The sequence below is a fragment of the Lagenorhynchus albirostris genome, chromosome 1, assembly GCF_949774975.1.
Source record: "Lagenorhynchus albirostris chromosome 1, mLagAlb1.1, whole genome shotgun sequence".
NCBI lineage: Eukaryota > Metazoa > Chordata > Mammalia > Artiodactyla > Delphinidae > Lagenorhynchus > Lagenorhynchus albirostris.
In genome coordinates, this window is record NC_083095.1 from 33,210,975 (window position 1) to 33,238,087 (window position 27,113).

The window sequence follows — 27,113 nt, forward strand, 5'->3', positions numbered from 1 at the left end:
ACCCCTTGGGGAGACGATGGGAAAGGGTGGGCCGCGGTGAACACTTCACGTGTCCTGACCCAGGTTTGCCCAGGGAGGCCTGAGGTTAAAGTCCAGTTGTGCAGGTTCTGCACTCCACAAAGGCATCATTCACACTGCAGACACTGAAGATTTGAATATTTTCATTAGCAGGCTTAGCTCGGGTGGCAGGCGCCCCTCCCCCAGGTCCCCTCACAGGCAGGACCCTAGAAGCACAACATCCAGGTCGCTATGACGACAAACCACAGGCTTGGCCCTCGCAGCTCTGGGCCTTGGAGCTGCCACATACTCAGGCAAATTTCCCACCCTCTGCATGGAGTCTGAGTGGCCTGTTTTGAAATGCATGATGGGGCGATGCTCCCGCCTCCCCAACCCTCTGCCCAGCCTTCCCCAGCCCCCCCCTCCCCACCCCTTTTTCCCCACCTCTTCCCTATCTCTCTCCCACCCCAGCCCCTTTCTCCTCCCATCATCTCATTTTCTCTTTCTGCCCATTCCCTCATTGTCCGTCTGTCTTGCGTGCTCTGTCCACCATGGCTGTTTGGGTTTGTTCTGCGCCGCTGCTGCCTACTTTCTTCTCTCAACCTCTTCTCCTTCTCTGTGCAGATGTGTAGGCACGCTAAGGCCGGATGGGAAGGCCATGTGACCTAATGTTTCATGTCACTGCCACGCCTTCTCGGTGCGCAGAAGGTGAGCTCTCCCTCTGCCTCGCCCTCTCTCCCAGCGCCCTTTTGCCCATCTCTTCCATCCGCCCTGGATACTCCAGCCACAGCCCCTTGGAACTGCAGCCCCTGGAATGAAAGGCGGGATTAGAAAAGCCCCCCTCCCCTTACCGCAACCCCAGCCCCTTGTAGGAGGGCAAGATGCTCTCTGAGCTTTGGCCAGGACACTTAAAGATGCCTGAGAACGCCAGCCTCTGGATGGCCTGCATCTCTGTCCCTACACGCTGGCATAATAGGTGCCACAAACGGGAAAGAAGCTTGCGGTCTCAGCTCCTCCCCTGGACTGAGCTGAGAGCCCTTATCCCAGGCGGCACAGTTCTTGGCTCTCCTTCCCGCCTATTCTCTTAAATATCCAGCACCTCCTCACGTCTCTCTCTCTCCCTCCATCTACTTAAGCAAGGCTACCCTCTCACATTACCCAGCAGCCAGGGCAGGGCGAAGTCTTCTGCCTTCCCCCCGGTGTCCAGTCCAGAGGCTCAGAGTCCTGCCTGAGTCCTTCCCAACCAGGCCTGCCAGGGACAGTGGTGCAGGTTGCATACTACCCAGGGGTGCCCTGTGTGCACCATCGACCATGAAGATTTGAATATTTTTTACAAAAATAATCTTGCAAATGGCAGTAAAAATGTCTCCTAACAGAATAAGTATGACAGTTTTGCAATAGAGGTGCCCCATGCCCTGCCTGGATGGGCACCCAAGACCTTCCTCACTTTCCTTCCAGGCCTCATGGGTACTGCCTGACAGGAAACAGCCCCGCCTGGAGGCTCCCCATCCTGGTGTCCCAGCCTCCCCAGGAGGCCCAGCCCTTTTCAGCCTCTTCTCTGGCCTGCCTCTTGCTGCTTCTTTCTCTTTTTCCCACCTCTGCTGCTGCTCTTTCTTGTCAGCTTCTTCTGGCCCCTCTTATACCCCACCTTTTAGGCAGGATGTGCGCACCATCTATCTACTTGCCTCACTGGGCCTCTAGCCCTGAGAACCGCACAGAGTCTTGCCTGCACCCAGGGCTAGGCTGAGCTCTCGGCCGTGGTCTTTCCCCTCTTTCCAGCTCTCCTTCCTCCTCCCCTGCTCCTGCAGGGTTCTCTCCTGGGCTTCATGCCCGTTGACACTGGCCTTCCCTGTCTCTGAAGCCTTCCCTGTGTCCTGGCTGGTGATGCTCGGAAGGGAGTGTGTGTGTGTGTGTATGTGCGCGTGCGTGCGTGTGTGTGAAGCAGCCTGCTTTTCTCCCTCCCAAATCTCATACCATCTCCCCCCATGCCCTATTCCCTCTCACTCATCCTTGTTGCAATCATTTCATGCTCCTTTTGTCCATACATGAGGACAAGGTCACCAGCTGGGGGGATGGGGTGGGGGGGTGGGGGTGGCGGTGTGTTCCTCTCACGTCCTGGGTCAGGAGCCTCACCCAGAGCTGCCCCTCCCATCCCACTTCGAAGGAGTCAGGCAACTGCTTACAGCTCAGCAGGCTGGTGGGAGGGGAATCTTGCCCCTCTCCCGTGGAAGAAGGAGGAGTCTTTCAGACTCATAGACTCTTCTTGTCTTGACTGTCTCCGTGTCTGGAGCCAGTGGGGGAAAGTGTCCTTGAAACCCACGCCCAGTGCCCTGCATCCTCTTCACTGTCTTTCTCTTATCAAGCCTTGGGCGGTGGAACTAGAAAGACAGCCGAGTCTAATACATGCGTGCGTGCAGGTGTACACGTGTTTGTGTGCTGTGTGGGTACTGCACTTGTACGGATGCCAGCGTGTGTGATGGACGTGCCTAGTCAGACGAGGACCAACTCCTGTCTGACGCGTTGGTTTTGGTTCTCATTCTTTCTCAGCTTTCCTCTCCCCTCCTCTTCCCCTGGAGGGGTTTATAATGGCTTGTGGCAACCAGCGTTTGTTTGTGTAGTTTGTTGCTTTAACGTTCATGGCCTATTGGGAACTGTTTCTGAGAAACAGCCTTTTGGGGCACGAACCGGACTTGCTGTAGGGGGTTCTGGATGCTTTTAGGAGTAGATGATGCTGTTCACAGCCTTTCATTTGTCGCCAGCTGGTTGTGAATCTTCTAAGGGAAAGAAACCCTGTTCCTGCCCTCAAGGGATTCATGGTCCATCCGGGAAAGCTCTTAATAAACAAGCTCGTGATGCTGTGGCCTAATCCCTGCTCTGCGGCAGAGCTGAGCAGGGGAGGGGCGCTGCGGGGCTGCGGGGTGTGGAGGCTTCTCGAGCAGGAGACACTGGAGCCTGAGGCTCTTAAGGGTTGAGTGGTGGGGATCTGCAACTGAAAGGCTCAGGGAAGGTGGAGGAAGGTGGTCACAGCTTGTGCGATGCTCCATGGTGTGACGGTGCAGCCTCCAGAGGAGAGCACGTCCGTCCCGCTCCCTGGAGTGAGGACTGGGGGCAAAGCCAGAGTCGGTCGCTGGGGTCAGGGCTGAGCGCCGCAGGGTTGGCTCCCTTGTGTCTGGGGGCCTCGCTGGCAGGGACACCAGGGCAGGGAGCTGACTTGGGACATGGAGAAAGACTAGGCAGTGGGAAGCTGTGGGAGGAAGGAAATTCTAGCTAGATTTGGGAAATTTTTGACGAAAAATGTCACAGATGAGATCTTCGTGGCACTCGCATGACTGTAGGTGGTGGGTGGCAGCGCCATGGCGCGTCATTTGGCCTCATGTGGCTGTTGGATGTCACCGGCATGGAGGCTGCTTCCTCTCCAGACTGTACCTGCACCAGCTAATTTGATGCTGATCAGTAGAGTGGCAGTTTGGCCTGGAATAGCTGAGGGTTTCATTTGAGGATAGCTAAGCGCTCCAGGGCTAATAATCCGTAACTTAGAAACAAATAACTAATATAAAACTAAGCACATTGTTTTGTATTACAGTGTATAACAATACACCTTAAAGTGGGTCATAAAAAACAAACCATGGAAGGGTCAACACAAATTTCTCGTAATCTTTTCCTTTGGCACTTGGAAGTCGTCCTTTGGCCTGTTTCTATAAAATATTTTCTCAGCCCATTTGATGATATTTATAAAAAGTCCCCGGGAGGCCCACCCGGGAACTCCCCTAGACTTCATCCAAAAGGAGTCCCCTCTGACCCTGGGGCCTCTGAGGGACGGCCAAGGCCCTTAAGGCCCGCGGGACGTGCCTTCCAGAATCCCATGAGCACAGGCCTCAGTCCACCAAGTTCACAAATTGACACACAAATCAAAGCTTGTGGCCTCTGAGCCCAGGATCTCAGGATGACTCAGGAGAACATGCTGAAGGTGGGCTTGATCCATTCGCCATCACAGTGGCAGCTGTGTCTCGCCGCCGATTAGGGGCTACCTGTGATCCTTACTTGCTCGGTCAGCACGTTGGGCTGGGGGCTTTGCAGCCACCCCACAGTCTTACATACATGTCAGCACACGGGAGAGCCCTGGCCTCCCCCGGGTCCCCTCCCCAGCCTCCAAGGGACGTGGCCCCGGTGACTCCAGGCAGATTCCTGGGGCAGCTTCATGGGGACATCAGCCCAGTTCCCATGACCCTGTTCGTTCCGGGGCCCCACATCTTCTGGGACGGGCTCCAGGAAGGAATTTCTCTCCTTGTGGCCTCTTGGGATCCCCCACGGTTGCTTGTTGGTTCCTTAGAGGAAGGACGATCCGTCAGGAGTTCCTGATGGTCCTGTGAGAAGTGGCCTTGGCATCTCCAGGACAGAGTTAGGTTGGGGCGCAGTGGTGAGGATCTAAGGATTGACTGCTTGTCTCAGTTTCTTGAGACCTGGGACTCTCAGCTCGCCCTCTGGCCACGCCCACAGCTCTCCCACTGGAGGCCCACCCGCCCTGAAACCTCGCCCTGGAGGGTGCAGTGTCTTCGCTTGGAGCTTGGAAGAACCTTTATGGTGATCTCATCCTGCCCCCTCGCACACACACCTGGCAGTCACCCACGCATCACATGATTGGGTGGGCGTGTGTTCTATTTGCAGAGTTCTGCAATGAAAAAGCATTTACATCTTCTCAGTTGTTCCTTCCCAAGTCAAAGCACCGTCATTCTCAGGAACTTCTTGATGCCTGGCCTCAGTTTATCTTGCTGCAGTTGAAACCCGTTTTGTCTTGTTCATCAACCGGGCGCAAGGTCCCATCTTTCTCCCCCTTAAACCTTTGCCATCTGCAGGGTCACCCTTCTCCAGGGCCCCAGGATGCTTGTCTGTTTGCTCATTGGCGTTATCTGCTGCCACCCTTAGGCCATCTTCCTATCACAGGACCCCCACAATGGCTTCGAGTTCCCCTCCCCTTGCAGCTGGGTTAGGATGTGTACAAGAACTGCATTCAAAGATCACCTGAGCAAAGTGGATTTAGGAGCGCCTGGCCCCTGCCGGTGTCGGGTGCACAGTGCCCTCTAAGCGGGAGAAGCAGTGTCCCCTGGGGTTGCTGGGCCTTTTGTATCTGATTGCTGTTCAGTCCTGTTTAGTTCCTCTTGCCACCAAGGCCCACATCGGGTGTCTGCTGGCCCAGCACTCGGTGTGGAGTGTGTGCATAGCTTTCCCAGAGGTGCCCGTGCCTGCTTTCTGGACATCCTACCTGTGCTGGGTTGATCCTTAATTCCTGCAGCTTCTCTTAAAGTTCTTTGGGCTTTGGGCCAGGAGCCTAGAGAGATTCTGCAGGGGTCCTGAGAGGCCCCACTCCTTATCAGCACCTTATTCTAGGACTCCCAGATTAGAATTCCTGCATCTCCAAGATGCTGGCAAAGCCAGTCTGAAAGCCTTGAGCCTTGGGAGTCCCAGGGTCTCCAGTTTGGAATTCCAGGATGGGCATGGATTTTCTCACCCCTCCACCTGAGCTGAGTATTTCGATTCTACCAGTCATTGGATTAGTTTCTTTCCAACATACCTGTTGGATCTCAAACTTAGGCTCTTCTTCAGGGGCCCCCAGTTCAGCCGCTAAGGTCTCCGTCTGGGCTCACTTGATCTGTGGGACTCGGCCCGGGCTGGCAGAGAGGATGGCGAGGAGCCTGTGAATTCAGAGTCTCGGGAGGTGCCTTCCAACCGCGTGATCTGCAGGGGCGGGGGGAGACGTTGTCACCGCAGGCGTGTGCCAGGCGCTCCCGCTGTCGTGAGGCTGACCGTGTCCGTCTCTGTCTTGTTGCCAGGCCGAGACAGCCGCCAATCGCATCTGCAAGGTGCTGGCCGTCAACCAGGAGAATGAGCGCCTCATGGAAGACTACGAAAAGCTGGCCAGCGATGTGGGTTCCCTCTGGGTTCTCCCGGCCTGGCCCCAGCAAGGCCCCGCCACCCTGCCCTGAGAGACGAGGGGGCCCCAGAACCCGTACCGCCACATCTGTGCCCAGGCACAGTCCCAGGCTGGGTGTCATCCCTCATCCCCAGCAGTCCTCCTAGGGCGGCTTCGGCTCTGCTTCTGCTCTCCCAGAAAGCAGAGGGTGGGTCCGGGGCCAATCTGGGCTCTGGAGAGCCGAGTTCCAGGCTTTTTCTATCACCGAGAGTAAGCCTGGGAAATCCCTTCACCTCTCTGGGTCTTGTTTTTTTTTTTCACTTAACAAATGAGAGCTGTGCTAAGGGACCTCGGAGGCCTTTTGAGACCAGTGAATGTACTGTTGTGCTGGGGGTTTCGCTTGGACTAGAAAAGGAGTATGCGGTTCTGAGAGGATATGAATGGGGGAGAAATCAGTGCTGGCTCAGGCTAGCTTAGCAGCTGGGCCCACCCAGGGGATAGGAGGGGACAGGACTGGATCTGCTGTTCTGCCATTGGCTGCATTTGGGTTAGAGCTCCACTTGCTTCTTCCTTAGAATTCAGCCCTCTGAACAGCTCAGCCCAGCCTCTCGGTAGATCAGATCTGCCGTCCAGCATAGTGACAACCCAAGTTCTGGTGCCCAGGTGCCTGGGTTTAATCCCTGTGCTACCATTCCACCTTGGTCACCTTGGCAAGTCACAGAACCTCACAGTGCCTTGGTTACCACCTCCGCCACCTGAGGCAGGATCACAGTACTTAACCCCATGACAACGTAGCTCTCGCCATCATTCAGATGAGTTAGTTCAGGCCACGTGCCTGGTACCCTGCAGGGGATCACGTCTTTCCTCTCATCACTTCCACTCCTCTTCCGTCACCTCATCGAGGAAAACAATCCCTGCCTGTGCCCCAGAGGCCAGCCTCTTCCTTTTTGAGTCAGGGACCCACATTCTAGAATCCTAGAAGGTCAGGTGGCAGGGGCCTCAGGGAATGAGTGTTCACACCTTCATGATAAGATGAGGAAACTGAGGCCCAGCCAGGTAGTAGACCTAGAAATAGAACTCGGGTCTCCTGCTCTTAGCTGAGCCATCTTGCCCCCAGGTCTCCCCTTGGCAGAGCAGGGAGGTTGAGTGATGCTGACTGTGAGTTAACATACCCTAGCGGCCAGGCTTCATGAGGCCTTTGATCCTCAGAGGGAATGCCCTGCAACCCGGCCGAGTGGCCTGGGGGGGTAGTTGGGAAAGAGCGTGCCGTCAGGAGAGATGCCCCCCCAGCATCAGGAGGAGAGGGAGGCCAGTCCTTGCCCCCATCCCAGCATCCTCCCCCGCTACCTCCAGCTGCTGGAGTGGATCCGCCGCACCATCCCGTGGCTGGAGAACCGGGTACCCGAGAACACCATGCACGCCATGCAGCAGAAGCTGGAGGACTTCCGAGACTACCGGCGCCTGCACAAGCCGCCCAAGGTGCAGGAGAAGTGCCAGCTGGAGATCAACTTCAACACGCTGCAGACCAAGCTGCGGCTCAGCAACCGGCCCGCCTTCATGCCCTCCGAGGGCAGGATGGTCTCGGTGAGCGCCCGGGCTGCCCCCACCCTGAGCCATGCCAGCTCACCATCAAATGCCGCGTCGTGAGTGGGGCCGGGCGGGGGCGCGTGCTCTCGACCTGCCCACCTGCTCCAGAGACCAGTTCTCTCTTCCAGGTGACCACCCAGGCTCCAGCCCACACTCAGCCATGTGGGGTTCCCTCCCTCCCCAGGAACAGAGCCCCTTCTCTCCTCACCATTCCGGGTCAGACTTGCCCTTCCAGACCCCTGAACATCCACTTGGATCTGCCCCCAGCACCTTCCTCCCTACCCCTCAGAAAAATCATCTTTGCAAACAAAATCCCTCTTGACATGTTGAACCAAACAGGGTATAGTAGCAATAAGGTTAATTTTCACTTTAATGGAATCTTACTTAAAAATTATTTTTATTACCTTAAGTAATTTTTTTGGTAGGATATTTCAAAGGTATAAATGAGCAAAATTCAGAAAATAGAAATTATTCATAATCTTACTACCCAGGATCAACTTAAAAGATGTTGGGGGGGAAAGAGATTGTTTTAGTCTCTGTAAATATAATTTTTAAGGGAATCCTAAAGCATATTTTAATTAATAAGCTGCTTTAAAAGCAACAACAATATATTGTGACCAGGTTTCCATGTCATAAAATTTGCTTCATTTATGTCACTTTTTGTTATTCTTCCCTCTTTACCATCTCCGCAGAACTTGAGAAATTTTATGAGCCAGGGAAACATGTAAAAGAAAATTTAAAATTCAACAGGGTAGAGCTTTTGCCCTTTGCAATGGAGAGTTGATGAGGAAACATGAGCACATAAGGCAGGAATGGCAGGGACGGGGAGAAGCATGCAGACAGCATTGGAAAAGGAAGCAGGATCCTGGGGGGACTGGGGGACAGGGAAAAGGCTGTGACGTTGTACATGCAGTTTGGAAAACTGCATCCTTTTACAGGATGAATCAGCAGTTTTTAGATGGCCAGAGCTGCTGCTATCTGGAGGGTGCTCTGTGCTTTAAAGCCCCTCCTCTGGGTGGATGCAGTGTGGCCCCTGCCACATGGCAGGGACCTGGGTGGCACTCGAGCTGGGTCAGCCATCACTGCCCAGGGGTGCCCTTGTGCTAACTGTAGGGGATGGCCCTGGCAGTGGCTCCCTGTCTGAAGGCCTGTGGGTTTATGCTCAGTACCTGTCACTATCTCTGGGCAGCTCCTGGCTGGCTCACCCAGGCCAGGGTCCCTACAGGCTCCAGGCTATTATTGCCCAGGGCCCGGAGGCTGGGGCCCATGAGTGGACCCAGAAATGTGGGAAGGCTGGGAGGCTCCCACACCTGTCTGCCTCGTTCAGTCTGTTGCTCTGTCTCCCTGGCTGGCCCTGTGAGCTCTGTGATTGCTCAGAATCCTGTCAGAAGCCAGTCCTGGAGCACAGAGGGCCTTGGGCTTTCTGCCCACTGAGCTGCACACCCAACACCCCGTAGCTGGGCAGCCCCACTCTCTGTCCAGGAGGCCTGGTGCCCGGGAGCCCTGGGAAACACCGTGCAGGCTGGACGGGGATGGCTGAGATGGGGAGGAGGCTCCTCCTGGAAGGCACGGAGCAGCTCTGGGGTCTCGGGGGGCCAGGTGGGCTGACCCTGTGCCTCCCATCCTTAACAGGACATCAACAACGCATGGGGTTGCCTGGAGCAGGCAGAGAAGGGCTATGAGGAGTGGCTGCTGAATGAGATCCGGAGGCTGGAGCGGCTCGACCACCTGGCAGAGAAGTTCCGGCAGAAGGCCTCCATCCACGAGGCCTGGACGGATGGTAAGGCCAGCCTAGCCCCTGCCCCCTACTCCAAGGGTCTGGCTTTCATGCTGAACCACCAGCCACAACTCGTTTTTTTCTTGTTTTTTATTTGTTTTGTTTTGTCTCTTGCTAGTTCCTTGACATTAGGCAAGTTCATCAGCCTTTTGGTTGCCTCAGTTTTCTCATTTGTAAAGTGGGGACAATAATAGTACCAACCTCATAGGTTTATGAGGGTTAAATGTCTTAATACATTAGATGCACGGAAAAGAGTTCCCGGCATAGTACAATGCTATATATGTGTTAATTATTCTTGTCACTATAATGATTTCTTCTTCCCTGAATTAGGTTGGGGTTCAAACCCCGACATTGCCACCCTGAAGCAGTGTAACTTGGACCAGTGGTCTTGTTTCCTTGTCTATGACATGCAGGTGACGATGTACCCTCCCGGATTAGTTTCCTAGGGCTGCAATTTACCATCAACTGGGTGGTTGAACAGGACAGAAATGCATTCTCTCACAATTCAGGAGACGAGAAGTCCTAAAGCGAATTGTCATCAGGGTTGGCTCCTTCTGGAGGCTCTGAGGGGGAGGTTGTCCAATGCTTCCTCCCCACGTCTGGTGGTTGCTGGCAGGCCTCGGTGTTCCTTGCCTGGTGGCAGCATCACTCCAATCTCTGCCTCCATCACCACGTGGCTGCTTCTCTCTGGGTCTCTGTGACTCAGTCTGCCTTTCAGTTTCCTACTAAAGACACCAGTCATTGGATTTAGGGCCCACCCTAATCCAGTATGACCTCATCTTAACTAATTACATCTGCAAAGACCCTATTTCCAAATAAGGTCAGATTCTGAGGTTCTGGGTTGGACATGCGTTTTGGGGGGACACTATTCAACTCAGCATACCTCCTCATGGGGTTGTTGTATGCTTACACATCATAAGTGCATTTTATGCTTAGTCGGGTGCCTGGCCCGTGTAACACACTCAGTAAATGGTAGCCCTTGATATCTTCCCTCCAATGCCTGCCCTTTTCCTGTTTCTGGCCTCCCATTGTAGTACCCTGGAGCCCTGGCCTTAGCACCTGTGTGTCTCCATCACTCTGACCTGGAGGTTCTTGGGGCCATGTCTGATGTCTGCTTGTTGGCAGCTAAGGTTAACTCCAAAGAGAGAAGATCATACCTGGAATGGTCTCTTCCTCAGAACCTGGGCTGGGGCTGGAGAGGGGGCCATGCCGCCGATCTCCTAGGGCCATGCAGCCTTTTCAGCTGGAGACCCTGGGGCAGACCAACTGGCCAGTGGAGCTCAGTGCCCTAAGACACCCCCACCCAGCTCTGTTGTGATCGTCAGACATTAGGCTGGAGACGAGTAGGGACGGCCACTTGGGGGTAGCGCGGCTTGGTTAGGGATAGGAGCGTGTCTGACTCAGCAGAGGGGGTTTGCTGAGCTGTGTATACAGTGATATGAGGTTGCTGCCCCACATTCCACTGTGCATGTACGGAGCTGTTTATCCAAGCGTGGATGTGCGGAGTAGAAGGGGGATGGTGGAAATTGCACCTGTTCACCCACATGCTCCTATCGTGTCCTCTCCGGAGCCCAGGAACAGCTTGCCAAAAGGTACAGAGCAAGGATTGGCCCCGCCAGCTTGCCAGCCACCAGCAAGGTCATGAGAGGTGCTGGCATGCCTGTAGATGCCGGCACAGCTGCTGGGCACAGCAGTCTGGCTACACGTACTCACGCTTGACAGTGTTATTGCCCGCTTACCCGGGAATTCCATTTCTTGAGACTGTCTAAAAAATTAACCCTAAGCATGGCCGAAGTCACGTGTCTGGGATGTTTGCGATGAGACCATCTACAGTAGTGCAAGCTGAGGGCCCTGAACGCCCCATGGTAGGGCAGTGAGTGGTTACGCCAGTGACGGTTCGGCCACGCGACAGAATGTTATGCAGCCGTCAGAGTGGCTCATGTAAAAGCCGCTGGAGCCAGAGGAGAAACTGATGACGTGCTGCTGAGTATTTTAAAAGCAGGAAACCTTATTTATATACACCTGATGGTTTTAACACAACATCCATATAAGGCAGGACTGAAAAGGAGTAGATAAGTAGGCTCATCTGTGATATTTTTTCCCTAAACTTGTCATATTATTATTCTGACAAAGAAAAAAGAGTAAAGAGAAGGAAAGAAGCCCTCACCTCACAGCCCAGCCTCTGTTTACTGAGAGGGGCTGAGCATCCCTGATGGGTGCAAACACGGGAGGTGGGAGTGCAGGCAAGGCCAGGTCAGCCCCTGCCCTGCAGCAGCTGCTTCCCAGGGTAGCTGATGGCCATTGTCTAACAACAGTCTGGGAGGTCATTTCTCATCCCCTTTTTCTCCTGGGAAACAAAAATCCAAGAAATCCAAGTGTGCCTTGCCCCTAAAAAGGGGGGGCAGTGCACCTGATGATGGGAGAAGGTTCTGGCCACTGATGGCTCATGTGCAGAGTGCACTGGACATGCTACCCACACCGAGCGTAATTGAGGGGAGGGGTCCCTGCCGGGCTGCTGGGGACCAGCAACTATAACTGGAGAAACTGGAGAAACTAAAGATGGAGTATCCCTGAGGGGCTTGGCTTGTTTTTCCCTGGTTATACCACAGGCATAGATCATTGTTTCCTGCTGTTTATAAAGTTCATGTTATGCCCTAACTTCCCCTCCTGGTCCGGCATAGCCTTTGTACATCACCACGCCCGATGGCCCTGACATACTCCATGGAAAGTAGTGACTTTCCCGCCCCTGCTCCATCGTGGATGGGTGTTCCGGTTGCATGTCTGCTTTCTCGGACTGCAGATAATTGATCATCGCATAGGGCACGCCTCCTCGGGAGGTACCGGAAGTGGAGCTCCCGGGCCCTGAGGGGTGGGTAGTTGGGGTCAAGAAGGTGGGACCGCCCGGCTCCCGCCCAGCCTCGTGCCCTGTCTGTGACCCCAGGCAAAGAGGCCATGCTGCGACAGAAGGATTACGAGACGGCCACCCTCTCGGAGATCAAGGCCCTGCTCAAGAAGCACGAGGCCTTCGAGAGCGACCTGGCCGCCCACCAGGACCGCGTGGAGCAGATCGCCGCCATTGCGCAGGAGCTCAAGTAGGCCCGGCCCAGCGGGCACAGGGGCGCTGTGGGAGGTGGGAGCGTGGCCTGAAAAGTCATCAGTACGGAAGGCTAAGGACGTTCCCCCCAGGTGGGGAGTAGCCTGTGACCGTCCTGTCCCAGGCCTTCGATCCTCACCTGTAGCTGGTGTGGGACCAGAGGACGACCAAGTCTTGGCTCTGAGCTCTCGGCTGGCCTTAGTGGCTTCCTGTCGTTGGGCATTTTTGCAGGGTTGGGGTGGGGGCCCTTGCAGAGGAGAACTGGCCTTCGCTGGTCTCCTGCCAGTGGTCTCCTGAAAGCCAAGGAGTTGAGAGTGGGAGGGGAGTCCTGGAAGGCCTTCACGAAGCGAGCACACCTGGCCTTCCAGTGCCACCAGCGCCCCAGCCCCAGGGAGAGGAGAGCAGGCCACCTGGGTCACCTGGGTCATCTGACTCCTCCTGCCTCCTCCCTCCCAGTGAGCTGGACTATTACGACTCACCCAGTGTCAACGCCCGGTGCCAAAGGATCTGTGACCAGTGGGACAATCTGGGGGCCCTAACCCAGAAGCGGAGGGAAGCTCTGGAGGTGAGGGCCCCGGAGGGAGGCGGAGGCCTGCCTTCAGCAACTCTCTTTGCTCTGGGCTGAGAGGCTCCACTGGGTTCCCCGGACCTTCCCCTGGCCTGGCCTGCCTGTGGAAGGCTCACATTGACCCTGGACTTGACCTTTGCCCTGATGGAGATGTCCTAATCATATCCCATCCTCCCGGTTTAGTGTACTCAGCCCCACCCCGGCTGTTTGAGAACTTTCTTGTTCTCCAAACCATACTCTCTGGGGCCCAGGCTGGGTGACTCAGTTGGGGGGTGGTCCGTACACCCCATATTAAGAACCAGCACCTCAGAGAGAGCCTGTTCTTTCTGTCTGAGTTAGTCTTGTGCTTCCAGACCTGAACCCCTTTGGGCTGGCCGGGAGGATCTCGAAGGCTGTTGGGAATAGGGATGGGGGGACGCGGTGATTCTGGACATGACTTTGCTAAACACCTCCCCACCTCCATGCCATTGGCACTCCCAGCGGACAGAAAAACTGCTGGAGACCATTGACCAGCTGTACTTGGAATATGCCAAGCGGGCCGCACCCTTCAACAACTGGATGGAGGGGGCCATGGAGGACCTGCAGGACACCTTCATCGTGCACACTATCGAGGAGATCCAGGTGTGCTGCCGCCCCACCCCCCCGCCCCCAGAGGCCGGCTCCCCAGCTGCCCACAGCCCACACTCCTGCAGGACTGCCCCTGTAAGGAGAGGACTGAGGCTAGCACCCCCAGGATGTTATAGATTCGAAAGCTTTGCATTTTATTTATTTTGACTCAGTCATATATGCACATGGTATAAAATCTAAAAGCTAAAAAGGCTAAGCAATGAGTTCCCTTCCTTGTCCCCCAGCCCCGAGTGCCCCTCCCCAGAGGTGAGCAGTATGACCACATGGTCTCTGCATAGGCAAGCACATTTATTTATCAACATGTTCTTCTCCACGCCCCTTTTTTTATGCAAAAAGTTTATTCTATACTGTATCCTGAGCCTTATATTTTTAACCTAACAATTATCTAGGAGCCCATTTCATAGCAATAAGCTGTTCTTTTGTACAGCTGCAGAGTGTCAGACGAAAAAGGTTTTGCAAAGTGCTGAGGAACGTGTGTTGGGGGAGGTCACCCGAGGAGCAGACCTGGAGCACCCCTTGTCCCTGACCTGACTGTGGGGTGGTGAGCGCCCCCCGGGGGGTTGCTGCTGACTTCACCAGTCCTGAGCGTGAAGCTGTCGGCACCTTCCCGTGGCCAGCCCGGCCGTCCTGGGGCTCCGCCGCGAGAGCCCTGGCTTGATACCGCTGCGCCTCCCAGCTGGTGTGCGGCCGGCCTCCGGTGGCCCCTCCACCCACCTCTACCCTGGGGCCTGCAGGTCTCCCTGGTCTCCTCTTGCCCACGGGAGGCACCAGTGAGTGGGAAGGACTTCCCTCCCAGTCACTGCTTCTCCTGCATGCCCGTCTATGTCCAGGGACTGACCACAGCCCATGAGCAGTTCAAGGCCACCCTCCCCGATGCTGACAAGGAGCGCCTGGCCATCCTAGGCATCCACAACGAGGTGTCCAAGATTGTCCAGACCTACCACGTCAACATGGCGGGCACCAACCCCTACACAACCATCACGCCTCAGGAGATCAACGGCAAATGGGACCACGTGAGTCCGGGGGCTGGGTGGGGTGTTGGCGGAGCCACTGTAAGTTTCAGAGGGGCGGGGATTTTTGTCTGTGTGTGTTGTTGATTTTCACTGACTTTTCATTGATTTCATTGTCACATAGTAAGTGCTCAGTATCTGTCAAGTGAATGAATGGCTGAATTTCTAGAACAGGTCAATGTGTTCACTCTATTACTGACTGGCCCCTTCCCTTCATGGCTCTTCCATTTCCTCTTCTGAAGTGGGGGCAGATGGCCGGCCCATCCCAGTGTCCCATGATTGTTCCTGCCCCAGGTACGGCAGCTGGTGCCTCGGAGGGACCAGGCTCTGATGGAGGAGCACGCCCGCCAGCAGCACAACGAGAGGCTACGCAAGCAGTTTGCGGCCCAGGCCAACGTCATCGGGCCCTGGATCCAGACCAAGATGGAGGTGGGGCCCATCGTGGGAAGCAGGGAGAGGGTTTCCACCCTTCCCAGCACCATCCCAGCCATTCAGGCTTGCCCTGTCTTCTCTGGGATGGGACCTGTGGGGACTGTGGAGTCTGGGCTGCTGCCCTGTGGGTGGGGGTGGAGTCTATGCGAGGAAGGCCTGTGGGGTGATTCCGGTGTCTGGTTTGAGAGCAAAGACCCACACAGGGACACCACTAAGTCCTTCCCACAGAAGGAGCGGTGCCTAGGCGACTGACTCTGCTTGCCCTCTGGCTTATGTGGCTGACCAGGTCTCCCTTCCTCCTGAGTCGTGAACTTGGTCAGACAGGGTGATCTCCCCAGAGAGAGAACCAAGCTTTGGGCAAGCGTGGAATTTTTTGCTGAATTGTTGGGCCAGGTATGGGGCTGATGAAGATAAGGAAGGGACACTGTGTGGGTTAGAGCATGGTGTCCCTCTGAGCTCCTTGAGGGCGGAGACCACGTCGAGTTCATGTTCGTGTCTTCCCTGCATCCCACCCCCACCTGCTTTATTAGCACATGGTGCATAGTAGGTGCTCGGGATATATTTGCTGAGTTGAACTGAGTGCACAGAAGGTGCTTTTACAAGCAAGGTGTGCTCACATGGATGAAAGACTGACAGAAACGGGGACTAGTCCTGGACCACGGAGACAGGTGGGATTGAGGTGGGCAAGGCAGGCATCCTAGGAACAGAACAGCAGGAGCACGGCCATTGAGAAGGTAGGTGAGGTGCGCTGAGCCTGTGAGGGACCCAGCTCAGTGGGAGAGCGCCTGAGATGGATGGTAGCCGGGATTAGGCTTGAGAAGGGAGTTGGAGCAGAGGAGTGAACATTTACGTTAGCAACTGACCTCGCATCCCCTTCCTGAGGCTCAGAGGTGCCCGAGAGACGGGAGATATTCAGCCGGTGATAACATTATCCTTTATGATGCTGTTTCCATGCCAAGAATCATCTGAGGGGTTGGTCAATGACCTGGGGGCCCCAATCTCCACCCCAGGGGCCCAGAGTGGGGCGGTCTGACAAGGGCCTCCTTCCCGGGTGAGCAGGAGATTGGGAGGATCTCCATTGAGATGCACGGGACCCTGGAAGACCAGCTCAGCCACCTGCGGCAATACGAGAAGAGCATCGTCAACTACAAGCCCAAGATCGACCAGCTGGAGGGCGACCACCAGCTCATCCAGGAAGCACTCATCTTCGACAACAAGCACACCAACTACACCATGGAGGTGGGTGGCACCAGCCTTGCTTCTCCAGAGAGGGACCCCCAGATCCCCTTCTGTTTCACCATCCTGGGCTGGGGTAGTGGTGGGGGGTTACCCATCATCCAGGAAAACTGGCCATAGTAGGATAAACTCTGGCTTTTAAGTGAGGGTCTACTCGCTTCTCCTCACTCCTGGAGCTCTGGGTCTTCAGTCCTCAGTGCCTTCTGAATTTCCCGAGGAGCTTGTTGAGAATGCAGATTTCCAGGCCCCGTCTCCAGAATCTGATTCACTGGGTCTGGAATGGGGCTCAGGAATCTAAATTTTTAACAAACAGCCGGTGATTCTGAGGCTGGTGGTCTCCAAACACTGGCTTGCCATCTGCTTTCTAAATGACCTACTTGTTTTGACCGTGAAGGCATGTGTGTGAGGTTATGGAGTTGGATATTCAGGGAATTACCCACTTTTTTGTCCTTTAGTTTTTCCTGCTGCCAACTTTGCCCTCCTTCCTGACCTGACCACACTGGTCCTTCTGGTCTCTGCCATCCCGGGCAGGGGCCACCACCCTCCTGTGCTTCCCCCTTCATCATCAGGGTCCTCTGTCCTGGTGGTTGTCCTTGTCCTGGTTCCCCTGCCCTCTGGTGACACTGTAAATCTGGACAGAAGGCCTGGTTCGATTGCTTTGGCCATTTTGATGGTCAGGGGAAGGAGCAGGCAGGGGTGGCCCAGGCCTGGGACCCCTTTGCTGACAGGCCCTGCCCACCCCCAGCACATCCGCGTGGGCTGGGAGCAGCTGCTCACCACCATCGCCAGGACCATCAACGAGGTGGAGAACCAGATCCTGACCAGGGATGCCAAGGGCATCAGCCAGGAGCAGATGAACGAGTTCCGGGCTTCCTTCAACCACTTTGACCGGGTGAGCCCCGCCCCCTGCACGCGCTTAGGGCAGCCCCAGCCCCTCCTGCCCCAGGGCCCTGGAGGGCACTGCCCAGCACGTGGGCCTGCTTCCTGGGCAAGTAGGGGAGGGGGGTGGCCGGGAGGAACTGCTGTCAGCCTGCCCTGACTGCACCGCGAGTCTTCGAAGCTGTCCTGGTGTCCCGTGAGCTTCCCCGCTTTCCTGGAGAGAGTGCTCGCACTGTGAGTTAAGGAGAGAGCCTTTGACCCCTGACCCTTGGTCTCCTGCGACCAGGAGTCAACCCCCGGGAGCCAGGCTGCCCTAGCCTCAAAGGAAGGCCTGCTGTCCCCTGGCTGTGGGGACCATCCCTTGCATCTGCCTCAGGACAGAGCAGGGGCTCCCTCCTCCCCGCCCCCCCCGCCCCGGTGTAGCCTTTGGGACACTGCGGGGCTGTCAGAGCTGTCAGTCCTGGGTTCTCCTCCTAGCTCTGGGACAGGACAGTTCTGCGTGGGCTGCCCCTCCCAGTGCCCTGGGGCTTTGCGGTGGCCACAGGGGGTGGGAGCATGGTCTTAGGTGCTGCCCACCCCCCCTGCCTGCTTCACTGCCCTCCAGGCACCTGGGTGGGTGGAACCCTCCTGGAAACCCCGGTTTGGGCAGCAGGGCCGGAGGTGGGCTGGGCACTTGTGAGGCAGCTGCTTACCCCTGTGGCTCACCGTGCTCCCCTGTGGCCTGCCTTCCGGAGCAGGGCTGAGTGTGCCAGGGAGGGGCCCCTGGGCCTCGTCTGTGTGTCTAACCGTGTGCACTTTTATTTCCCCTCCTCCCCCGACCCTCCACCCTCCGCCCTCCCCATCCGCATGCCTTTGTCCCTGTGTCTCCCCACACTCGCTACCCTCCACCGGGGCATGGCCCACCCCTCCCCTCACGGCCTCCACCTCCCTGGCACCGCATGGCTCGCTGGCTGGCGCACGGCGGCCCCAGGATCACTCCGGCACGCTGGGTCCCGAGGAGTTCAAAGCCTGCCTCATCAGCTTGGGTTATGATATTGGCAACGACCCCCAGGTACTCGCCTCCTGCATGGAGCACGCTCAGGGGTGGCGTCCGGGGCGAGAAATAACGCGTTTCTCCTTTTTCTTTTCTCTGTCTGTCTGGATCTCCCTGTCTCCCCTTCCCTGTGGGCCGCGGGGCTCGTCTTCTCCTGCTGTCCCCCCCCCGGCCCGTGTCGGGCTCCTCCCCCCACTACTCCGACCTCTGCCCTCGGTTGTCTTTCGTGGGAACCTGCTCGGTGCCCACCTTCCTCTCTCCTCGCCGCTCTCCATCCTGTGGACGGATTTTTGCATCTCCCTGCTCTGTCTTCCTCCTTCCTGTGGACTTTTCCCCCGGATGTGTATTTGCATCTGCTCCTCCTACATTCCTGTCCCCTTCCTGACCCCCAAACCGTACACCTCGACCTCCCCTCTGGCCACCTGGGCCATGTCTTCCTGGCCCTCGGCCGGCCCTTCCTCCTTGTGTCTCGGTGCCACTGGCCCCACAGAAGAAGACAGGCATGATGGACACGGATGATTTCCGCGCCTGCCTTATCTCCATGGGTTACAACATGGTAATGTAAACCCCACTCTCTGGCCAGGGGCAGCCAGCTGACTCGAGAGGCCGAGTCCTGGCCGTGGCGGGCTGGAGGCCCTCAGGCTCAGGGCGCCCTCCCCAGAGGGGCCTCAAGATTCTGGTCCATGGGGAAGATGGTGCCCTGAAGGCTGAGCCCAGCCGCAGGGCCTGTGTGTGTCCCAGAGACCTGGCCTTCTCGCCTCTCTCTGCTGGTTTATCTTTTGATATTTACAGTGGACGTGGGCCTTTTCTCTCCCACTGTGGATGGTGGGGCTGACCCCAAGGCTGCCAGGAAGGACTGGTGGTGGGCACTCTGGGTGGGGCTTGGTCCTGCTTCATCTCACATGAGGCGTGGAGGTTTCCATCTCTGCCCGTGTGATGGCTCCAGCCAGGCCTGCTGCCCCTTTGCCGTTTCCTCAAGCCCCTCCCCAACCTTCTCAGCTGCCAGCCCTCGTGCCGGCCTTCTGAGTGGGACAGGGGCCTCAGCCAGGCAGCCCGGCGACGCCTGGGCTGTGGTGCAGAGTGCAGAGCCCATGGGCTGCCCAGCAGAGGGGCAGGGGCACGGGCTTTAGAAACAGGGAACCCAGGAATAAATCCCAGCTCTGCCATCACCAGCTTGGGGGCCCAGATAAGGTGAGGGGAGCCCTGCCCTACTGTTGTAATGGTTAAGTGAAGGAACTCACGTGAATGCTGTGCTCATGTCTGACACATAGAAAGTACAGTGCGGTGGAGGCAGACCACCCAAGTTCAAGTCTCAGCTCTTCTACCTACTGGCTGTGTGACCTTGGACAAGTCACTAAGCCTATCTGGGCCTTAGGTTTCTCATCTGGGAACCTGATGGAAATAATAAAATAAATACCTACCTCATATGGTTGTGAGGAGGGTTAAATGAATTATACACAGCACTTAGAATAGTGCCTGGTATATAGTATATGCTATGGGAGTGTTAGCCATTGCTGTCATTAATTATTATCAGCGTTATCATTTTTGCTCCAAGAGGAATCAGGGCATCCGTAGAGGGCGGGAAGCCTGAACTGGGTCTTCACTATTGGGTATTATGTTCCTGTCATGCCCTCAAGACAACCCAGGTTAGGTCAGGGGTCTGCTTTGCCCTCTCTAATAGCCTCAGGCTACTCCGAGCCCGCAGGGGCTTGAGGTCCATAGAGAGAGGAGACCGTGGCTGAGAGGATGACAGGCCTGGGATTGGCTCTTCCCTCCAGGGAGAGGCAGAATTTGCCCGCATCATGAGCATTGTGGACCCCAACCGCCTAGGGGTAGTGACGTTCCAGGCCTTCATCGACTTTATGTCCCGTGAGACGGCTGACACAGATACAGCAGACCAAGTCATGGCTTCCTTCAAGATCCTGGCCGGGGATAAGGTGGGTCTGCTGTGGTGTGGGCACCATGCTGGGGCGGACTGACCTGGAGGGGTGGTCGTGAGCACCTCCACTGCTCCTCCTTTCCCCCGGGCCTCCTTGCTGTCACCTCTACCCATTTCTGTAATGTCTTGGGATCAGCTAAGGCATTAGGACACAGCGTTAGCTTAAGGGGGTCCCCTGCCAGGGATACTGCATGTCATACTTGTGATGAGATACTGGTGACGAAATGATGGGTGGTGGAGGGCAGTCCAGTCAGGTGGAGTGTGTGATGGAAGGTCCATCTGGGAACTTGGACTTCGCCCCTATATCATTCTGGACACAAGGTATGGCATATAGGTAGGGAGCAGGAAGGAAGCGTGTGTCTCATTTTTCTACCCTGAGCAGCAGTCAGCTTCAATTTTCCAAATCTCCCAAGTTCCCTGCAGTGCACTGCTTGACAGTGGAAACGTGGGAGCATCCAGGGGAATTTGGGGGCAGAGACATCTAGAGGCCAGATTCCCTTTCTGAAAAATTCACAGGATAATCCTTATGCCATCCTTCCTTAGCCAATAGGGAGTATAGTTTCTGCAATGTTTTAATCTATATGGAAATAAAGACTCAACCCACAAAGTGGTTCCTAAATGTCTGACTTAAGTTCGAGGACAGCGTGTTAGAGTCAGCGCTTTGGAGCTGGAAGGACCCTGAGAGGCCGCCTCCTTGAAGTGACTCATTTTGTAGAGGAGGTCTCCGGGGCCCAGAAAGGGACCTGGTCTTCTGACTTTTGAAGTGACCTGAGGGCCAGCCCCTCCCTCCTTCAGACTGGCTCCTGGGGGACTCTGGCAGAAGTAGGGCATAGGACGGGTTCCCGCCTTGTGGGTCAGAGCCCCTGAGCTCCTGCGGCGCCTCAAGCTCCCAAAAGAAGTAGCTTCCAAGTAGCCTTTCATGGGCGAGCCCAAGGCGGGGAGAAAGCAGAGACCCAGACTGGGAACCAGACCAGGTGCGGTAAGGTCCAAATTTCGCAAACACGGTTCAGATAGCTGTCTGTGGCGATGATGCTATCTGATGATGATTGATGCTCATGTAATTTGCAGGAGTTGGGTGATGTCCTCGGAGCCCAGCTGAGTGGGTGTGGGGGGCCCTACTCTGTCCCACCAGATATGGTGCTGCTGATCCTGCCTGTGGCCGGGGCGGGCTAGAGCGATACGTGGAAAGATTACAGGTGCAGTTAGCACTTCCAGTTAGCTTGGAAACCGCCTCAAGTAGTTATAGAAGTGGAAAACTTATAAGGGGACTTAAATACACACACACGCACACACACACACACACGTATATGGTTATATATGTGTATATGTATATATATCGTATGTATTTATATACATACACATACACATATATACGTATGTATGTGCAATATACATGTGCACACACACATATATGTTATATGTATATATCGTACATATTATATACACATATGTATGTGGTTATATGTGTATATATCATATATACTTATATACACACATGTATATGGTTATATGTGTGTATATGTATATATCATATTTATATACACACATGTATACGGTTATATATGTGTATATGCATATAGTACATATTTATATACACACATGTATATGGTTTTATATGTGTATATGCATATATATCGTATATATTTATATACACGTGTATATGGTTATATTTGTGTATGTATATCGTATATATTTATATACATACATATGAATGTGTAATATACGTGTGCGTGTGTGTATATACACAACACACACACACGTATTTCTATATCCAGAAGTATGAGGACAGGGCCAGAACGGGGATGGAACAGGGTACCTAATGTCGCGAGTGAGGTTTACGGCCTCTGGCCTTTGCGGCCGCTTTGCTTTATGGCCGCCCTGACCCGCCGTCCTGACCGCGCTCTCTCCGCAGAACTACATCACTGTGGACGAGCTGCGCCGTGAGCTGCCGCCTGACCAGGCTGAGTACTGCATCGCGCGAATGGCCCCCTACACCGGCCCCGACGCCGTGCCAGGTGCTCTGGACTACATGTCCTTCTCCACGGCGCTGTACGGCGAGAGTGACCTCTAACCCCCTCCTGCCGGCCCACGCCCTTGCCCCCGTCCGCCATGCGCGCCCAGCCCTGCGCCTCAGCTGTCCCCCCTCTCCCGCCCAGGTTTGGTTCGCGCTCCGCCTCCAAAGGGGCGAGCTGGACCCAAGTGGCATCGAGCCTCCCAGACCGCGAAGTGACAGTTTACAAAATTATTTTCTGCAAAAAAGAAAAAAAGTTACGTTAGAAAAAGTAAAAAACCACATATTTTATTATAGAAAAAGTATTTTTTTCTCCACCAGACTTAAATGGAAAAGAGGAAAAATTAACTATTTGCACCGAAATGTTTTGTTTTGTTGTGACATAGGAAAATAACCAAGCACAATGTTATATCCATCCTTTTTATCGATTTTTTTTTTCTATCTGTACCATCTGCTGTATTCATTTCTCCAATCTCATGTCCACCTTGATGTGGAGTGGGGGGGTGAGGGTAGGGGATAATCTTGTCAAAGGCACATTGGTGCATGTGTGTTTGCTAGCTCACCTGTCCATGAAAATATTTTATGATATTAAAGAAAATCTTTTGAAATGGATGTTTTTTTAAGGAAGAGAATTTATGTGGCTTGTCTTCTCATTTTTAAGTCCAGAGGTGTAATTAGCCTATTTATAAGCACACACTTTTTTTTTTTTTTTTAATATTGCTCATTAAAAATGGTCAGGGGCTTCCCTGGTGGCGCAGTGGTTGAGAGTCCGCCTGCCGATGCAGGGGACACGGGTTCGTGCCCTGGTCCGGGAGGATCCCACATGCCGTGGAGCGGCTGGGCCCGTGAGCCATGGCCGCGGAGCCTGCGCGTCCGGAGCCTGTGCTCCACGACGGGAGAGGCCACAACAGTGAGAGGCCCGCGTACCGCAAAAAAAAAAAAAAAAAAAAAAAAAAAAAGGTCAGGACAGGGGCTTCCCTGATGGGGCAGTGATTAAGAATCCGCCTGCCAATACAGGGGACACGGTTCGATCCCTGGTTGGGGAAGATCCCACAGGCCGCAGAGCAGCTAAGCCCGTGCGCCACAACTACTGAGCCTGCGCTCTAGAGCCCCTGAGCCACAACTACTGATGCCCGCACGCCTAGAACCCCTGCTCCGCAATAAGAGAAGCCACTGCAATGAGAAGCCCGCGCACCGCAGCAAAGAGTAGCCCCCGCTCGCCGCAACCAGAGAAAGCCCGCACGCAGCAACGAAGACCCAAGACCCTCGCGGCCAAAAATAAAATAAATAAATTAATTATTTTTAAAAAGCAACACTAAAAAAAAAACGGTCAGGAGAAAATTGGCAAGCGTGGACCACTTTGATGCTGCTTGGCACACACCATATTAAAGCAACAGCACTCCCATGTCAGCTCTTTGCTTGCTCCTTGCTTACTGTTTTACAGAAGTGTGTGTGGGGTCGATGGTGTGGGGGCACCTGGACCACCCCTAATATGCTCTTGACCTTGGCGCATTCCATCTTCTTACACTTCAGTTTCGTTTTTAAAAGGAGAAGGTCGTTTCCTCACGAGGCTCCTATGAGTTAAAAGTAGACTCTACCTTCATTTGTCTCCCACAGCATCAAACAGCTCTGTAACATCTATATGCCCCCCTTCCTTTTATTTTTGTCACAGGGGACACATTCTCAGAGGCATCTCGTCCCTTGCTATTCAGACTGTTCCGCAGACGGCCGCTGTCCAGCATCACCTGGAGCTTGTTGGAAATGCAGGCTCTCAGGCCCCACCCCAGACCTTCCTGAATCAGAATCTGCCTTATAACAAGGTCCCCGGGACATCTGTTTGCACTTCTGTAGCTTCTCCTGTTTTTTCCCCTTACCTGTGTTTCCTCCTCGAGGTTATCAGGCAATGAAGACTGCCGATAATGGTACCAGTAATAGTAACAGTGCAGTGATTTACAGAAATGTAACTTAGCAATGGAAGCTAAAGGTCTGTGTTCCAGTTCTGGCTGTGTCTAGGAGCAAAACAGTTTGGTGTAGTGGTTACAGGGAGTTGGGTCTGTGGAGTCTGACTGCCAGTGTTTAAATTCATGACTGCCATTTACAAAATGGTTAACTGTGCACTACAGTTCCCTTATCTGTTAACAGGGAATAATAGTGCTGTTGGAAAGTTGATGCTGTAATACACAGAGCTCCTAAAATATTAGTGCATATAAATGTTAGCTGTCAATCTTATTTTAAGTTTCAAGGGATTCGCTTGAAGGATCTCTTAAAAAGAGAACCCTCAACGTGGTATGTCCCCTCATATAAGAGGACTAAGCCTAAATCAGAACTTACTGAACTGGAGCCAAAGATAAGTTCTTCAGTGTGAGGCCCTCCTGTTTAGGAATTAGTTCTATGAGTTTCTGGAACACCCCTGCCCTGGGAAAGAGGCAAGGCTGCTCAGGAGAAAAGACATGGGGAGAGAGGTTGGCTTTTGCTTTGGTAAACATTCCTATAGGTTTTACCACTGGCTGGTAAGCCAGTAAATGCTCAAGGTGGGTCTGCTCTGACTGCAGCTCTGTGGGGAAAACTGTGGAAAAAGGCCAGAGCCTGCCCTCAAAGTCTTTGGAGAGAGGCCGATAAGCAAGTTACGTTGTTCTAGGTATTTACATGCAAGTCTACCCAAGGGCAAGGTGGTATAGGAGTTGAGGAGAGCGAAACTGTTCCAACCAGAAAGTTTCCTAAACTCAGGGTGTAAGTTCTTTAATAAGCTTCAATTCCAGGGACTTCCTGGTTAAGACTCCATGCTCCCACTGCAGGGGATGTGGGTTCAATCCCACATGCCATGTGGCGTGGCCAAAATATTTTTTTTTAAAAAAGCTTCAATTTCCAGAGATACGATCCATTTTTAAAAGAATGTGTGAGTCATTTGAATGAAGTGTGTTTACAGAGTTATTCCACAGCCTTCAAGAGTTTGAGTTTCTCAGTGTTCAAGGGTGCTTGTATGTGTGCAAATGACTATAATTAAATTAATTTTCAATCTGTTAAAGAAGTAAAATCTTAAAAATTGATTTCTTAAGCTTTTAAGGTCATCATGGACATCTTGTTTTATTGATAATGTAATTTTTCTGTAAAAATAAAAACGCTCTTGTCCTAATCATTCATACATTTAACAGATTTAATCCCCCCAAACAACCCCACTTGCAAATTTCATTAAATTCCTTTAAATATTTTAAATGTATTTATAAGTTTTAGTAATTCTTTCCGGGACATCAGACTCCCAACCCAGGAAGATTCAAATCCAAGTGGCAAAGTTTCACTCAGCACAAAGCAATTGAAATATTATAAATGTAGTAAGTCACGTTCTCTGGAGCAGTTCAAAGCTGTTTACTAACAATTCTCTTACACCTCCAGAATTAAAATCACACGTCTCATTTCAGTTATACATTTCAGATGAAAAACCACAAAGCTAATATATGCCAGGTTCTCTGCCGTGTTCAGTCACCTTAAATTAACCCACTGGTTGTCATGATGCTTACAAACTGCTGAACACCTCCAAAGTATTAGTACTAAGAGTTTGATTTACTTCATCTGTTTACTTATTTCTAAATAGGCGATTTCAAGTCCCTTTACTCCTCATTGCTGGCTTTTGGGGTCAAAGGTTCAGGTGATAACATATCATGTACATCTAGGAAAATACCATTAAGAGGAGTCCTCTTCTAGGGGCTTCCCTGGTGGCGCAGTGGTTGAGAATCTGCCTGCTAATGTAGGGGACACGGGTTCGAGCCCTGGTCTGGGAGGATCCCACATGCTGCGGAGCAACTAGGCCCGTGAGCCACAACTACTGAGCCTGCGTGTCTGGAGCCTGTGCTCTGCAACAAGAGAGGCCCGTGCACCACGATGAAGAGTGGCCCCCGCTTGCCACAACTAGAGAAAACCCACGCGCAGAAACGAAGACCCAACACAGCAAAAATAAATTAATTAATTAATAAACTCCTACCCCCAACATCTTAAAAAGGAAAAAAAATTAAACACAAGAGGAGTCCTCTTCTAGTCTTTGAACTCTGTGGTGGACTGAATAACGGTCCCCACAAGATGTCCATGTCCTAATCCCTGGGACCTGTGACCGTGTTACTTTACATGGCAAATGGGACTTCGCAGAGGGTAATTGAGTTAAGGTACTTAATGGGGAGGTTATTCTGGATTATCTGGTTGGGCTCTTACTAAGAGGGAACCAGGCCAGCAATGTCAGAAGATGTGATGATGGAGGTGGAGGTTGGAATGACATGAGGCCACAAGCCAAGGAAGGCACTGTCCTCTAGAAGCTGGAACAGGCAAGGAGATGAACTCTCCCCTAGAGCCTCCAGAGGGAATGCAACCCTGCTGGCCCATTTTGGGTTTCTGAACTGTAAGATAATAAATTCATATTTTAAGCCACTACATTTGTGGTAATTTGTTAGAGCAACAATAGGACACTAATACTTGCTCCATTATCCAGGCCTCTGGGAAGCCTGGCTGCCTCCCTGACGCCAGTGACCCACGTTACAGGCTTGAGGCTTTGGAGAAACCACCCCAGCTTCAGAGGCCTGAACTTGCAACGTCATCCCTGGGGGGCTGTCACAGCTACTGGACCAGAACCCCTCACCCTAACATTGCCAGTCTGCAGAGGAGGGAGATGGAAGCTTCAAAGCTCTGAAACTCCAAAAGGGCCAGAATGATTAGGCCCAGCAGGAGGTGGGTAGGCTGATTAGCTCACCTGGTTAGTGGCACTGGCTGAGGGGATGAAGGCTGTGGGCTTAACCCCCGATGGTGTAGATGACCTCACACGGACAAGTCTGCCCCGAGGTCATAGGCTGCTCCTTCACCCCCTAGGGGGACAGAAGAGAGGTACCTAAGCACCAGCACTGCCACTAAAACCATTGAAGAACCTTGTCTGCATGCAGTGCCCTGGAGGATGGCACTGGACAGACACCCCTCTCACCCAGCACCGGGCAAACCTGGACATCAGAGCTGGAAGCCTACGTCGAGGCAGAGAGGGC

At 53.7% G+C, this 27,113-nt stretch overlaps 1 protein-coding gene across 3 annotated transcripts in view; it reads left to right on the plus strand.

Annotated features, from left to right (window-relative positions):
* The window catches only part of ACTN1 (actinin alpha 1), a 96,373-nt gene extending 73,664 nt beyond the window's left edge, over nt 1–22,709 (plus strand). The window contains exons 9-22 of one of the 3 annotated variants that reach the window (XM_060140545.1): nt 5,826–5,918; nt 7,259–7,489; nt 9,125–9,272; nt 12,211–12,361; nt 12,820–12,928; nt 13,412–13,552; nt 14,389–14,571; nt 14,863–14,997; nt 16,060–16,239; nt 16,982–17,128; nt 18,086–18,166; nt 18,639–18,704; nt 19,927–20,085; nt 22,000–22,709. In XM_060140545.1, coding sequence (XP_059996528.1) covers nt 5,826–5,918; nt 7,259–7,489; nt 9,125–9,272; nt 12,211–12,361; nt 12,820–12,928; nt 13,412–13,552; nt 14,389–14,571; nt 14,863–14,997; nt 16,060–16,239; nt 16,982–17,128; nt 18,086–18,166; nt 18,639–18,704; nt 19,927–20,085; nt 22,000–22,158 — 1,983 coding nt within the window. In that variant the 3' untranslated portion in view covers nt 22,159–22,709. The remainder of the gene's footprint in view (nt 1–5,825; nt 5,919–7,258; nt 7,490–9,124; nt 9,273–12,210; nt 12,362–12,819; nt 12,929–13,411; nt 13,553–14,388; nt 14,572–14,862; nt 14,998–16,059; nt 16,240–16,981; nt 17,129–18,085; nt 18,167–18,638; nt 18,705–19,926; nt 20,086–21,999) is intronic. The other 2 variants (XM_060140554.1, XM_060140564.1) reach the window with 2 other exon arrangements.
* The last annotated feature ends 4,404 nt before the right edge of the window (nt 22,710–27,113 follow it).